The following is a 15359-nucleotide window of genomic DNA, read 5'->3' as shown; positions in this document are numbered from 1 at the left end:
TTGCAGCAACAGACTTATTATCAAAGCTCATTCTTACCACTGCATGCCAACTGCAAAATCAGTCATCAAGATGCAAAAGCCTCTACTTTATCAGGAACTTAGCATTCCAAGTACTTTCTCACTACAGATGCCAAAGGGGCTGAGTTTTCTGTGTGACATGTCTTAATTAAACAGCTTCAGAAGATAATTCATTCTGCTGCAGCATGACATTAAAATCATTACAGTCTTGTTTGAAGGCAGAGGGAAACTGCAGAAATAGACATTGTAGTCACCTGACTGCGTATGCAGCTAATGGTGAAATTCTTAAACATTAATAAACCATCTTTCAAGATGAAAACTGTCCAGGGGTTTCCAATATTAGCATTAGGTTTAGTAAAGTCTGCTTAGAAGTGGTTAAAGATGCCTAAATACAGTCTGTGACATGGATATGATTGAACAGAAGCATTCTCCAGTGTCTTTGTTTTTTTTAGACAGGAAGTAAAATTAATTTTCAAGACATTGCATAGAATTGTTTCAAGTTACTGTAGTACAAAGACATGTTTCTCTTTCATTAATAATTAATTCCCACATTTGACAGATGAGAATATTTCTCATGAAAGGAACTGAGTCTCCTACTCTGTGAGACCAAAGGAAGAAATTTTCTGTAACATATGAATATATAACATCCAGCAAATTGGACTAGAGTGAAACTATGTTCAAGATATTGCAGAACATGCCAAGCACACTTTCATATGCATAATACAGTGACATTAATGAAAAATGGTTCTTGGCCTCTTTAATATCAAGGAATACTTGGCAGAATTTTACTGCTTAATACTGACAAACTGCCAATGAAATCCCTGTTTCACTTTGATTTACATGCTAACTACATAGGACTGAAACTAGCCATATAGACCATAGTCAGAAAGCAAAAAACCTCCCAATGTCACAACTGTAATTACAATTATCAGAACACTCCTGTCATTCAAGAGACATACATACAATATATGCAGAATTATTGACTCCTGGGGGCCTTTTGTATGTCCCATCACTGTCAGTTGTGATTAACCTGTCCTTTTCTGCATCAATTGGACTCCCATTTATCTGATGTCGCCGGCGCTGCTTGGGAGAACGTTTTGCACGAGAACTTAACAGGAGGAAAACAAAAAGCAGAGAGAAAGAACAAAAAAAAAAAAAAACAAAACAAGACAACTGTGATCACATTTCTTTTTTGCAATTTTTCTTTGCATTCCACTCACGGCTTAACTCCTCTGCCCATTCCCTCCAAGTCATGCTTGCCTCAGCCCTGTTTCTCTTCCCTTTCCCATTTTTTTAATGCCACTCCCATTAGGTAGCCTTGAATCTGACTCCTGCCTTTCTCTCACTGGCAGCTCTCCAAACTGTCTTATTCCTCCTTCAAACTCTCTCCATTGTCACCTCCCTTCTACATTTATCTTTCAAAGTTGTTTGTGCTCCAGCCTTCCCCCAGTGCTTTTCCAGATGTTCAGACAAATGTCAACACATCTGCAATGGCAGAACAGACCATAAAGATTTGCCAACAAAGGTTTGTGCTTGGCATTGTTGGGTTTAACCCTACTAGGCATACAAGCTATGGAACCCATGTAGCTAGAGAAAAGGTACTTTTTATCAGTGCAGAAGCAGTTACAGGGTACCACTGCTCTGGGAACAAAGTGCCAGTATTCATAAACAAAGCTCAGGGAAGACTTTCTCTGAAAAGGCCAGGGAGGCAGGTCGGTGACACTCCTTACCCAGAGGGAATACGTGAAAGGTTATCTCTTTGATTTGTGAGTTTGCCATCAAAATTCAGAATCTTCAAGCTTTTTAAGTTGTTCAAGGGAGGGCTGAAGCACTTCTCCTATGAAGAGAGGCTGAAAGTTGGGCTTGTTCAGCCTGGAGAAGAGAAGGCTCGGGAGAGACCTTAGAGCAGCTTCTAGTACCTAAAAGGGACCTACAGAAAATCTGGAGAGGGACTTTTTACAAGGGCCTGTAGTGACAGGACAAGGGATGATGGCTTTAAACTGAAAGAGGAGAGATTTAGGTTAGGTATTACGAAGAAATTCTTCACTATGAAGGTGGTGAGGCACTGGCACAGGCTGCCCAGAGAAGCTGTGGCTGCCCCATCCCTGGCAGTGCTCAAGGCCAGGTTGGACTGGGCTTGGAGCAACCTGGTCTAGTGGAAGGTGTCCCTGCCTGTGGCAGGGGGTTGGATGGCCTTTAAGGTCTCTTCTAACCCAAACCATTCCACCCAAACCGTGATTCTGTGGTCCTTTCCCCCCTTTATAAAAATATTCTTTCTTGCAAGTTTATATTTTCCATGTATCATTTTTTACTACTTATACTGAAATCTTGATCCCCCATCATCACGAAAGAATAATTCAAACAAATGGCAAAGCAAATGCTAAATTGTTTTAAGGCAGTTTTCATACATTTGGGTTTATTTATCAAGAATTCACTGTTGAGAACTTGTAAAAGAATAATATGAAAACAAAAATACTGGCATATACTAAACCAAATACTGTTTAAAACAACTCAAACGTTTTCCCATCTTTGAAATGCCTACCTCTTCCTCGGCTCTATGAAGACAGTAGGCACACTGCCTCCAGGGTCCAAGATCTTGTCAATCTGCATCTGTGCCTTGCGATATATTCTGTGCTGCTCTTTGGAGTCCACCACCACCACGTCATCCACCACTGGAAATTCATAGTGCCCTTTGCGCTTGGCGCGAAGACGAATCTTGTTGCGGTGGTGCTCAATCTCAGATTTATGCCTCAGGGCTGTTTGTATCTTAAAGAAGGGGGGCGGGGAAAGAGTGGGTTTTGCAACAGAACTTTTTGTTGCTCTTCTGTAAACCTCTTTTCCTCAGATCCTTGGCTGCCCCTTCCTTCCTCCTTCCCCTCTCTCCCCCAAATCTCTGAAGGATTAAAGCAAGTCACACAACTTGCAAACACTTTCTTTCTTGGACATTTTGCAGTATTTTCATTGTCTCCCCAGGGAGATGTACTATTAAACACAATACGACTGCCAGAACAGCAGGTGTAGTTAGAGAGAGGTGACAGTTTGTTAACAAAACACAAAAAACTCCTGCTGTCTGCCAGAAGTGACACTGCTCTGAAAAAAAATCAGTAAAAGCTGTATCTACATTTGCTTGTCAGAAAGAGATACATTTGATCAAGTGTTGAAATCTGTCACCCACTCCCTTTAATGACCTTCATCGTGTAAGCAGCGAGAGCTTAAAGTGCTGAGCTCATAACTCAGTGCTTCTGCTGAGCATGACAGCCCAACATAAGCTATGCAGAAATGTAGCAGCAATACAAGGGTCCAGATCCCTAGGTAAACAAGTGTTATCAGCTCTACATCTTGCAGGCTGAGTTTTCATGCCTCTCTCCCACTTTTTTTTAAATTCCCTGAGGAGTATGTCATCATGTGGGGAAAGCTATCATAATAGCAGCACTGGCCCAACACTCACGGACATCGTTCTTATCAACGGAGAACACTTGGGCACCAGATCAGGTAGCAAGAACTGCTGCTCTGCCTGCGCTGGACTAGTTTCTGAACACATCTGCACCAGCAAATTAAAAACCAAGTAAAATTTAAGTTTTGTGTATTCCCTCATGAGAATCCTGAAAAATTATGAAAAGGACACGAGCCAGATTTACTGTTTACATTTATAACTAGAACTATATACTATATACTGCCTATATACTGGATTTCTGTTTTGTAGCTCCCTTTGCCTGTGTATACTAGATATACACATTTACCTTTCTTCTGTAAGGTACTCAGAAACTTTTTAACACAGTGAAGCTAAAGGTTTCAGTAAAGCTTCCACTCTGAATTATGAAAAGATGCCATCTTACACCCAGTACAAGGTACTGTCAGGCAGGGTACGATATGGTTTCACAGCACATTACTGTCTGTCTTGATGCCCCAGGCTGTCTGTCGTGATGCCCCAGGCATGCTCATATTCTGCTGACAGTAACATGAGCCTCAGAGAAAGCAGGAAGTTTCTGTGTATTTACTATCAGATAAACACATCAGAATTTGGAAGCAGTGCATGTGTTGCAAATTCACACCCCAGAATATGAAGATAACTTGTTTGTATATCCACATCTTGAGCTGCTGAAAAGTCAGGAGAATAGTGTAGAATGAAAACCAAGGTGGGCCAGATGCTCCAACACTCATACATTAATTAACAAAACTCTCCTAAGTCATGTCCCGCTGACTAGCAAAAGGATGGCAACACAAGGTATCCTGACCATTAAATTTGCTCCTCTCTCTGTGTTTAAGTTTTGATTTAGGTATCTCTTAAAAACAGTTCAGATTACCTCTCTGGACAGAAAAGTGATTATTTCTGTAACCTGTCAAAACTCAACTCCTTAGGAACTCCTGATAAGAAGAAATGGGATACTTTTCACTTCCCACTTGGCTGGGCATGCAGTCCTCCACAAACACCCAAAGCACTGCAAAAATACCTCTTTATTAATTTTGTTGGTCTCTGCTACTCGATCAGAAAGCACCGAGTTCTGAACCGGAGGTGCTGCCATCGGTTGCATAGCAATCAGCTGGATCTTGCTCGGCACCCGTCTGCTGGCATCTGAGGAACGTGACATCCTATCCACGTGTTCAAAGATAGAGGCTGATGAGTGCTGCTCATTTCCACTGCTGGTCTGAGGAGGTCCTAAATCACCAGAACAAATACAGAGTAAAGGAGTGCTGCCAGGGTTATCTCAGTCAAACATTAAGCTCTACAGATGCTATACTACAAGACTATGCCATGTTTTCCATCTGTGTTTAATTTGCCCTATAGGCCTTCCAGCTGATTCACATTTAATGCACAACAAGTTTACCCAGTGGTTTGCAAATTATAAACATTTTTCCATTATATTTCCAGAAGGGGAGCTGTCATTCTTAATTTCTGTAAATCAAGCTCTTGGCATTTGCAAACCACCAAAATCTCAATCTACTTTTCTCTATAAAAAGCTGTTCAAGTACATACTGCTAATGGTTCCTCTTATCGGTACTTAAGGAGATGCAAATTCCTCAAATGGAGGTTCAAAGAGCAATGACAGACGTCTCACTGCAAAATGCACTTCTTGAGAGACAGGAGGAGGGATACATGAACTAAACAAAAATACCATTAGAAACCCACACAAAACACAAAGAATTTTGCAGACATTTTACCGATTAAAGCTTTTAAAGCAGTTTTCTTCTCTGTGACAGGATAAACTGTTAACATAGCAATGAGCAAGCAGCACAAATATTGCCATGTTGTAATTTGTTGAAGAGGTTAAATCAGCTCCAACACAACCAGCAAAAGATCTTATGGAAACCAATATAAGTGAAAATCATGGCCTAGTTCTGCCAAGAGTTAATCACTTCAACAGAAACGGGTCATCTCCATCAAGACTTGAAATCTGTAGGATCAAGGATCACCCCTGTGGTTTGCAGTTAAGCACATTAAGATTTTCAGTTTGTTTGTATGTTTTCTAGAGATAGGCCTACAACAGGAACCATTATGTGGATTAGGCTTGCAAAAACTACTGAAGACTTTCAAAATCATCTTTTGTCTTGTTCACATGGTAATGCCACACATTATTAAACTGCTTTTCACCATGAAATACAAGCAATAAGAGATTAAGATTTGCGACTCTTCATATGGAGGAACACAACAGCATAGAGGGACTTAGTTCCATGTCCTTGCACAGACTTCTAATAATGGACTGTGGTTCTCAGATTTAAATCAGAAGGAGAATCTGATTTGATTCGATACAGATTGTTGATGAACCTGATCCAACTCCAGCAGACAAGAAGGAAAACAGCCACTGCTCTGATCAGTTTGTGACCTGTGCTGGTAATGTAGTACAGGGTTCAGAAGAGGAGTCTGCAGAAGATCACTGTAGATGACTTATTCCTTTGCTTCCCTCTTCTAGCACAAAAAGGGAGTTGGAGAGGGAAGGCATGGTATTGCTCATTACATTCACAGCACACTGCTTTTGGGCTGGAAAGCAATCTGGCCACAAGCTAAGCAAAATTTTTATTTTTCATACTTCTCAAATTTGATTAATGCATTTCAAATGTGCACATTTATAAATGGTATGCATCATTTATAAATGTGACTTTCCTGTATGTGTCCTTAAAAAGAAGGTAAACAGTTTCATTCAAGATCTCTGTCTCCCAAACGTTCTGCAAGACACAGAGCCTAAATGAAATATATCCTTTTCTCTTCTGTAGCTATTTTATATGATCTTTACCATTTGTCATCTTCACAGCCCCATCTTCATGTATTTTGTGGAAACATGCAAGCACTGACTCTCACAGTGAGGGGCACAAGATATATCAAGTAGTTAGTGTGAATCCCTCGAGCAATCCTATAGTGCAATGGAAGCCTGAACTTCTGCATCCATCTTTCCCATTTTCCCCATGTATCACTCATTCTTTCCACCCTTTCCAGTCTACCAGCAGTTCTCAAAACTCAATGACCTCCAACATAAAATTTTAAGGTTATTTTCATATTACTTCATTAGCAAGGTGCAATATATTAAATTACACCGAGCATTCACTCTAAATCTTTATAATTTCATCCATAACCTTTCCTTTTGTGCACATAAATAAGTGCTTGGCAGAGGCTTCTTAGCTGGAACGGTTTTTAAACTAATTTATTAAAACTGTCCAGAAGTCCCATATCCAAAATTTGGTATCGGTCTACCATAACATCATGTTACCCTCTTTTGCAGAAAAGATGCACCCACACAAAAAACCCCATAAGCTGCATCTGACCTTTAGATCCAATCTGTATGCATACACTGAATGTGTCTGTAAGTATAAACTAAGATGGAATTATAGTAAAGTATGAAATTCGTGAACTGCACAGTTCTGTACACATCCAACAAAAGGAGAAATGATTTCTAACTCAACACACGAATAAGTTCCTTTAGAAGTTCTGACACAGTGAATATGAAAGGTCTCTTATTTCAAGATTCTTATGCTATTGTCCATGGTTAGAATATCTTCCTTATAAAGCAGTCAGATAGCACTATATGAATTAAATTTTGATCTCAGACTAGACAGTTGAGCCTAAAAAATAATGAAGATGTGTTCTGTCCTAATACTGGACAGAACACATTTAAACAACTAGTCCATATAGGTCACATGTCAGGATCAGTGTTCCTCACTCTTCCCTGGGTTGAAACTACTAATTGAAGTATCAAGAAAATTAATTGCTCTGCAGGAAGCTATGATTTTGTATGGAAAGCAATACAGCTGGAGATAAGGAAAGGCTATTGCTTCCTGCACCCTCTTGAAATAAAAACAAGGGACACAGCAACCACGGTGCACGAAACCTAATACAAAATCAGGTAGTCAATGGGAATCTTTCACTGGTTCACTGGTATTTGAATCATGTCAGAGTATGCAGTTGCAGATAAATTTCAGTTTCTTTGTATCCCAGTACATCATGACTCTCATTAGTCACTTGTACAAGCGCAACAATGGAAAGCATCATAGCCAGCCTTATATTCATCCTTCTTTACTATTGTAAGATGGAAACTGCTATCAGAGGACAGGGTCTTTAATTTATTACTAGATACGGTATGCATTATTAAAGACAGTGTCAGCTTTCTCCTGCCCCATCTTTGCTACGGTTAGAAAATCGTCCAATCCTGATCAGAAAAACACTAGTTCACGAGAAAATACTCATGGCTTTTTGCAGGTAGCCTGTGTTTGCCTTGGATTTCCAGTAAAGACATTAACTATATCTCTAAGTTGTTTATATAAAGCTAGTTTCAGGACCAATAGCTGCCTCGGCTTTGCTTCTTTTGAAGTTTTCCTCCATAATTTGAAAGGACTGGGAGGAAAACTAGAAAAAATGTCCCTGAATTGGATGACTATAATTTGCGTTACTGAGAATTTTTTTTTATACTTCAATAGCTAGAAAGCAATTTTGGTTTTTTTTTAGACTCAGAAGACAAATCCTTCCATCCTTAATATATAATTGTAGCTACCCCAGCACCTCTATTCATATCTGTACTCAGCTATGAGCTCTGGTTACTTACCCACTCTGTTTGCTCCTGACAACATAAAGGAAAAAGAAGAGACAACACAATAATTATTACAAATAATTCAGCTGGGATGGCAACTGGAACAAACAGCAGTAAGATGATTGCATTTACTTGTGAATGAAATGCATGAACTTGGATCAAACTGCCAAGCCTCAGCTGCACAAAAAGGGAGCTGAATCTGCCATTTAACAGAGAGCTCTCTGCAGACAGTGCCTCCAATTTTGAATGCTAAAAATAGTCCCTATGATTACCAAGCTAAAGGCGCCAAATGCTGAAAAAAAGAGCGTATCTGATCCAGTAAGGACATGATAGGTAAAAAAGACGCATTTTACACAATACGATTCTGCCTTTGCCAGATAGTTGAGATGCAGCAATACCTAATACTTCTATACAAAAGGAAACGTTAAACCCCTACATAAAGTTTTAAGCCAGATGGAAAATGGATTTCCCATGAAAGAAGAAATGGGATAACACTAAATCAGGGCAACAGAATTGAAGTTAGATAGGTTGGTGCAACTCATAAACCATCCTGAGGTGAGCTCTGTCATAGCATAATTATTTTTCTATACATTTACTTGGACGCGATTTCTGGGCCTGAGAGAAAACTAAGGCACTTAAAATATATATAGCATCAATACAGTATCTTTGTAAATTGTGTAAAGTACATATAGCATACACTTCCTGCTGAATTATTGAGAAATATAATTTCCTCGGCACATCAGCAGATCCTATGCTTTGTTTCCTTACATGCTCATTGCAGAGGAAAGCCTGCTTCACAACCCTGGCTGTTCCAGGAATAATCTATATTATGCAAGTTTAAGAATCATATATTATTTAACTTGCTGTTTAGCCACCCAAGAGCTAGCAGGTCATATGAGCTATCTTACATCAAATTTCTTCAACATAAGCAGAAAATGAAGATTGCCTGCTACGATCTGAATTTCACATGCACTGCATTCCTCCACAGTCATCGGTACATCTCAGCTGGTATTTCAGAGTGTGTGGAAAAACACTCAATATACCAAAAAGACTGCTTACACTGTAGTCAGTATTTTCTTCATCTCAGTTTCTGCTGCTGTCAAGGCCATGTGAATTAAGAACAGATGGGGTATCATAAACTCCTTTACCAGATACTCAGTACCAAAATTTTCTCTTTGAAGACTACTGTGATTTAAGGTATAGATCTGGTAACTAAAACTTTAAGCAAGAAGCAAACCATCTAAATCCAAAAGGCTCGCAGAAAAAACACTTACATTTTTTGTGCAGGCACAGTTAACCACACACTTTTAAACTGGAAAAGAATTTAAAAGAACGCTTTTATTAAAAAGTGGAAGTGGGCTTGAAGTGTTGTATCAACTTTTCAATGAGGAAAGAAATATATCTTAGGTACACCCATGACAAATGGTGGCACTTGGACTGGAAGCAAGATGGTTATTTACAAAACTAAACCAAAGTCATTGTTATTAATGTATTGGCACTGGATCTTCTTCTTTCTAAAGCACAATCATGAAGGCATTTGATGCCTGAATTAGAACTTATTTGTAAAACTTTTACCTCTCTGTCTCCTTTTTAATCTCACTTTTTTGAAAGCTGCAATTACATATATCCGTGCTGTATCAAACCCTGCTGTGACCTCTACTGCCCGTGTAACTGCCTGCAAGATTGCTACCAGGAGAACCATAATTAGGCCTAAATGGAAAGAGGTTTGCTGGGAGGCATGTGGGAGAGAAAGGAGGGAAGATTTGCTCCTGCTAAGCCATTCATTTCAAAAGCTTGCTGGAATGGAAGGAATGTGTAGATATTCAGTTTCAACAGAAGAAACTGAACCAAAAAGGAGAGGAAGAAAATTTTCCATGACATAAACCAAAAAAATTAACAGCCAAAGATGAATTTAGAAAAGTTACAGCACCAGAGTAATTCTTCAAGAGAAAAATAACAGTAACAAACCCTTCTTCACTGCTCTGCGTGGTTTGCCCTCGTTTGCAACTGCTGATGGTCTTGCAGTTTCTTCTCCTGTCTCCCTCCCGCTGGATTGTTCACTTGCGGTGGAGTCAGCATCTGATGGTGAAACCCTGCCACAAACATTAAAAAATAAACAAACCAACACTTAAGTTTGCAAAGGGCACAGTTCTCACACAAAAAGAATCCTGTGCTAAAGTATCTTGTGAAGACTGCTAATGTTTTCCTCTGTTTATAAGTAAATTTATAATAAATTATCATAGTTAGATATTCATTGCCATAATGCTACTGTTATTGCATTTGAAAACTGACTGCAAGAGGATTCACATGTGATATTATTAACTAATCCTTCCTTTAAAATACACTTCAAGAAAAAACTCTGTGTTTGTAAGTAGCAGCTTACTTTTCAGAAAGGAAAGAATTATTTTAGAAATAAGAAACCCATACAAGTAATTACTCTAATATTCAAACTTGCTAACTTGGTGTTCTCTTGCTAACACTACAAGTCTATGTGATTATTTTCCTGACTAGTTAAATGTGGAACCACTAAAAAATGCTATTTTATGTATTTATCCCATGCAGTCGTAAGATTCTTAAAAATACTTGTTACCTGCAAATTACAATCTCAGTTCTCATAGTTTTTGCAGGGAATTACACAAAAATACAAACAAATACTGTGATTTTCCCCAACAGAACACTTCAGATGTAAAATTATCCAGATAGTATAGAAATAACAAAAATATAGGGCATACACTACTGTTCACCTTACACCAGCGCCTGTCTTTTCATATGGGATCAGCCTGAGTGTCTCTGGTGATCATTTTGTCATGTGAACATGCGTATTCCATCCCTGCAGGGAGTTAATCACTGAAAGCGTGCACTTGTCTGTGCATTAATGCTGTTGAGTGCAAGATTTCCTTGGGCTAGATGGAATCTGAACTAGTTACTGAGGCTGCTGGCTAAACACCAACCTGCCTAGAGCACACAGACTGAGATAACTATACCTAGCCAGACAAGTTCATTGAAAGTTAAACCCACTCCTTGCAGCAGGCAATGCTCTCAATTCAGCTCTTTTTTCTCCTCCCTGAGCAATGCACTGCTAATTGAACTCTGCATTTCATTCTTTTCTGCGGTACTGTAGTACTAAAAGGTCACATTCTAATTAAAAAAACAAAAACCAAACCAAACCAAAATAAACAGGGAAAATACGAGAAATGGTTCTCAGTGAGCTTACAGATCTACATTATTGCATCTTTTCCTCTTTCTAAGGTGGAGAGGGTGGGCAGAGCTATTGTCTCCACCACCACTGTTTTGATTCAACATAGTATAAGGCTGGCGTTCCATTTCCGCATCTGCTACTCACTTTGTTTCACTTCACTGTGCTTTGTATTTCTTCACACTCTTTCATCAGTCTATCTAAATTATCATTAAACAAACTATAAGAGCATATACAGTGCTGAGTCAACATCAGTCATTCTTTGTATGTGCTAAGGAATATGCAGTTGTACCTCCTCAACCCAAAACAGCAGGTCCAACTCTCAGCTGGAGCCTAGAGATGCTGTGCTCTCTGAACTTGATTATTTTTCTTATTTGTTGTTTTTACAGATTCAGAATGTGTACTCGCATCACCACTGTATTTCCTGGCACGCACCATACAGTCCTGAACTGCATTGTGATGAACTGAGTTTTGTATTTCCACATGAATCAGAAAACATCTAAAAGCAACCTAAGACACTATGCTATCATTTCACATTTCAGCTTCTGCCTCAGGGAGTAAAGGTTTAAATCTCAAGCTGACATGTGCATGTCAGCATGCTAGGGAGATGATGGCAACATCTCCATAGTTAGGCCTAAAGGGAAATTTGCTCTTAAGGGATGATGAGGGAGAGGCGGGAAATTCTCTTTCGAAAACATTTTGAAGTATTTGAATTTAGATGCTATTAAAAAGAAGAAACATCTTTGTTCCAAATTTTACCAATGATTCCTTATTGTCTCCAGGGAAGGCACTAAATGTTGGCTTCTGAGAATTTTTCCTGCTTCGTTTTCTGAATTATTCCAGATGAAATACAGTAACAGCCTCAAGTTTAAATTTCTTTCTTATGTCCATGTGAATATAGATGCCTTCCCCTCCCCCTAAGTATCATCTCTGTCTTAGGCCACTTTTGAACTTTTTAGAAGAAACGCTGTCCTTCTGATTTATATTTATTTAAGCTACACCAAAATTGAGTTAGCTAATTTTTTCCCACTGGTAGTCTACTACTTGCAAGGCCTACAGGCATTCAGAAGACAGCCTAGACATCTGGGAAGGTGGAAACTGACCTTTACAAAGCCTACATAGGGAAGATGAAGTAAGGATCTTTGGACAACTGGGGCTTTAGAGGAAGCACAGAAGGTTAAGCAGAGTAGCAATCTGTACCAGAGGGACCTGCAGCTCATTCAGAACCATCACTGGTTTCTTTCTAAGCTCATTTAACTTGTGACTGTGGTTGTTGTTTCCGGGTTTTTTGTCCTCCCACCATGCAATAGCACATAGGTAAAAGCACAGAGGAGACAGAGCTGAAGACAAAGGGGTACAAAAATACGAGAAGGAAGGGAAAAAGGATTACTGGGAAGTGGAACACAGAGCAGCTCAGCAGTGAGGAGCTGTTCGTGACTCATCAAGGCATTCCTCAGGGCTCCATTTTTTTCCCCACCACTTACCTTCCCACTTACCCTTTTTTAATGCACAGATCTTTCTTTACTGCATAGCTGTTAACAATGCCTATTCAACAAACAGAGTCCTTTCCAGCAAGGTACATTCACTTAATTCGATTATTGGAAAAGGTATGAAATGACTGCTGAAGGCTGCCACAAACTTCTTCATTTGCTCAGCTATGAATTATTACTCCTTTTCCTGACCAAAGTCGGTTTGCTATGACAGCAACCATATAACCACAAGTAAAAACACTCTTGCATTTAGGCTGAGTAAGTTGGGGCTGTTCAGCCTGGAGAAGAGAAGGCTGCGTGGAGACCTCATAGCAGCCTTCCAGTACCTGAAGGGGGCCTATAGGGATGCTAGGGAGGGACTCTTCATTAGGGACTGTAGTGATAGGACAACGGGTAATGGGTTAAAACTTCAAAAGGGGAAGTTTAGATGTGGAGGAAACTCTTTCCTGTTGGGGTGGTGAGGCACTGGAATGGGTTGCCCAGGGAGGTTGTGAATGCTCCATCCCTGGCAGTGTTCAAGACCAGGTTGGACGAGGCCATGGCTGATATGATTTAGCGTGAGGTGTCCCTGCCCATGGCAGGGGGGTTGGAACTTGATGATCTGAAGGTCCTTTCCAACCCTAACTATTCTATGATTCTATCTTCCCTAAATTTTTGAGATATTGCTTATTTCTGGAAATTCCAACTTATCATACACATATTGATCACTGTTAATATTACTGAAACACACTGCTATTTGTCAATGGTTTTCATTTGGTTTTAACCCTCTGTTGCCTTAGTAGCTAGAGAATGCATCAGGAAACATACACTTGGTGTTTCCACTAAACAAGCAGTTACTGGACTCCAGCCAAGCTAGTAATGCCTTAAACACCCTCTTCGCTAGGCATGTTGCCTTTAAGAGAAAAACGGACACAAAATTCTCATAACCTTGTACTAATGGGTAGTGAAGTATAACTCTGACAGCCCACTAGAAAACACAAGTCCCAGAGTTCTGGAACATATTTTTCCACTGAAATTGCCCTAAAAATACAGTAATTGTCAGCCATTAAGAAACTGTCATCTATTACAATTTGTTTTATCTCTGTGAACTGACCTCCCTCTGTGTCGAGCAGTCTTTGAAGGCTTTGAGGAAGTCTTGGATTTGGGGCTGGGCACATCTCCATTTTCAGATGGGGTAGTATCCTTAATAGGTCCTGGTAAAGGAGCTGGCTCATGGATAATCAAGACATCATCTTTATTGTGCTGGCCCAGATGCTGCTTAGCAAAATCAAAGCCTTTCACACTGGGGGCTTGTAGCTGTGAGAGAAGAACAAAGATAAAAAATAGGAACCATGAGTGACAATGAGGACACAAAGGCTTTGCTTAAGATCTGCAAACAATGGCCATTAAGAGGATGGTCAGGCTATGGTAATCTCAGGAATGAACATGAGAGCTACAGAGAAAATCAAAATAATGTCATCACCCCCCCCCCCCAATTCTGTCATCTTACTTCAGCATATAATACATAGTTTAAAACTCCAAATCAGCAAATGTACTTTAAAAAAGTAGCCTGCTGCTGCTGCTACATCTCTTTCCAGCTGTTTCTTCAGACTTAATCATTATGTAAGGAGCTTTTTGTTTACTAGTGGATGCAAGGCTGTAGACGCCTGTATATTACGACTCAGGTCACCTTTCTATTTCTTTCAGTCAAAACGAGTGAAGTGAGTTTAAATAATTTCTGTAATGTTACTGATGATCTTCCTCATTTTGAGCTCACCAAACCTGCAGGAGTCTGGGAGTGCTTCTACAAGCACCTAGTTCGTATAATGAAAGATAAAATTTTCTGCCAGCACAGATAGCTCCAGAAAAGAATGAAAACCTAGCTCTTAGGAATTTCATACTGAATGGACAGAAAAATTTATTAAAGGCTTTGGAGTTTAGAGAAATTAGATACTTATCCCAGAGATCTTATTAAAGGATTATAAATTCAATGGGCATCTTGCTTTAGAAAGACACAGATGTGAGCCTTTCATTAGCATAACTATTTATATAAAGATAATCTCACCTTGTCAGTGAGTTGATTCAGATTTGATTTCATCAAGCCTCCAAGTTTCGAGCTTTCCTGCTTATTTGGGGGGGGGGTGTGGGGTGTGTGTGTTTGGAGTAATTAAGAAATCCCGAGGAACTAATTAAGAGAAAGTTTTTCTTCAATCCTGCTCAATTCTATGTAGTTTGAAAGTTGAAAGTAGAAAGAAATGTTGACAGTTCCAGTTTGCACAGCGCATGCACAAATATCCACTGCACAGCACATGTACAAAACCCTCTGTGTGTTCCTAGAGCTGATTTCTCCAAAGTGAATCATATGTTGGAGTACATTTATGGGTGCGTCAGATTTCAGATGTTTAAATGAACACCCTTTCATAAAGCTTGGCATGCCAACATAGCTAACTACAAACAGACTCGTCTGATACCATGCCAAAGATAAGCTTGCCTAGGGAATATTCTGAAACAATCTCTTCAATATATTTTCTCAGTAAGCAAACATTTTCCAAATGGTTCTTCGAAAGGATGTCGTAGTACAGCAAACTGCCTGTTTAAACCAGTAGATGGCAATAAAAGCTCTCTTGTAAAATCCAACAGCTACGAATGGTTGAGATTTTG

The 15359-nt window shown here is 39.5% G+C and overlaps 1 protein-coding gene across 6 annotated transcripts in view; it reads right to left on the bottom strand.

The window, feature by feature from the left end:
- Positions 1-15359, bottom strand: part of KIAA1549 (KIAA1549 ortholog) — a 147510-nt gene that overhangs the window by 14429 nt on the left and 117722 nt on the right. For 4 of the 6 annotated variants that reach the window (XR_008973640.1, XM_057420506.1, XM_057420511.1 and 1 more), the window contains exons 11-16: positions 13813-14015; positions 10002-10126; positions 8049-8063; positions 4470-4675; positions 2561-2784; positions 982-1126 (exon numbers count right to left, since the gene is read on the bottom strand). Coding sequence is in view for 5 of the 6 variants with exons in the window: in XM_057420506.1 (XP_057276489.1) it covers positions 982-1126; positions 2561-2784; positions 4470-4675; positions 8049-8063; positions 10002-10126; positions 13813-14015 (918 nt within the window). In the remaining variant the exon portion in view is untranslated. The remainder of the gene's footprint in view (positions 1-981; positions 1127-2560; positions 2785-4469; positions 4676-8048; positions 8064-10001; positions 10127-13812; positions 14016-15359) is intronic. The other 2 variants (XM_057420507.1, XM_057420510.1) reach the window with 1 other exon arrangement.

This window comes from Pezoporus wallicus, unplaced genomic scaffold (assembly GCF_028554395.1).
Source record: "Pezoporus wallicus isolate ANWC-B61680 ecotype Strahan unplaced genomic scaffold, APGP_CSIRO_Pwel_v1 contig_2871, whole genome shotgun sequence".
Classification (NCBI taxonomy): Eukaryota; Metazoa; Chordata; class Aves; order Psittaciformes; family Psittacidae; genus Pezoporus; species Pezoporus wallicus.
Note: the sequence above shows the minus strand (reverse complement) of the source record. Positions and strands in the feature narration are given on the sequence as shown.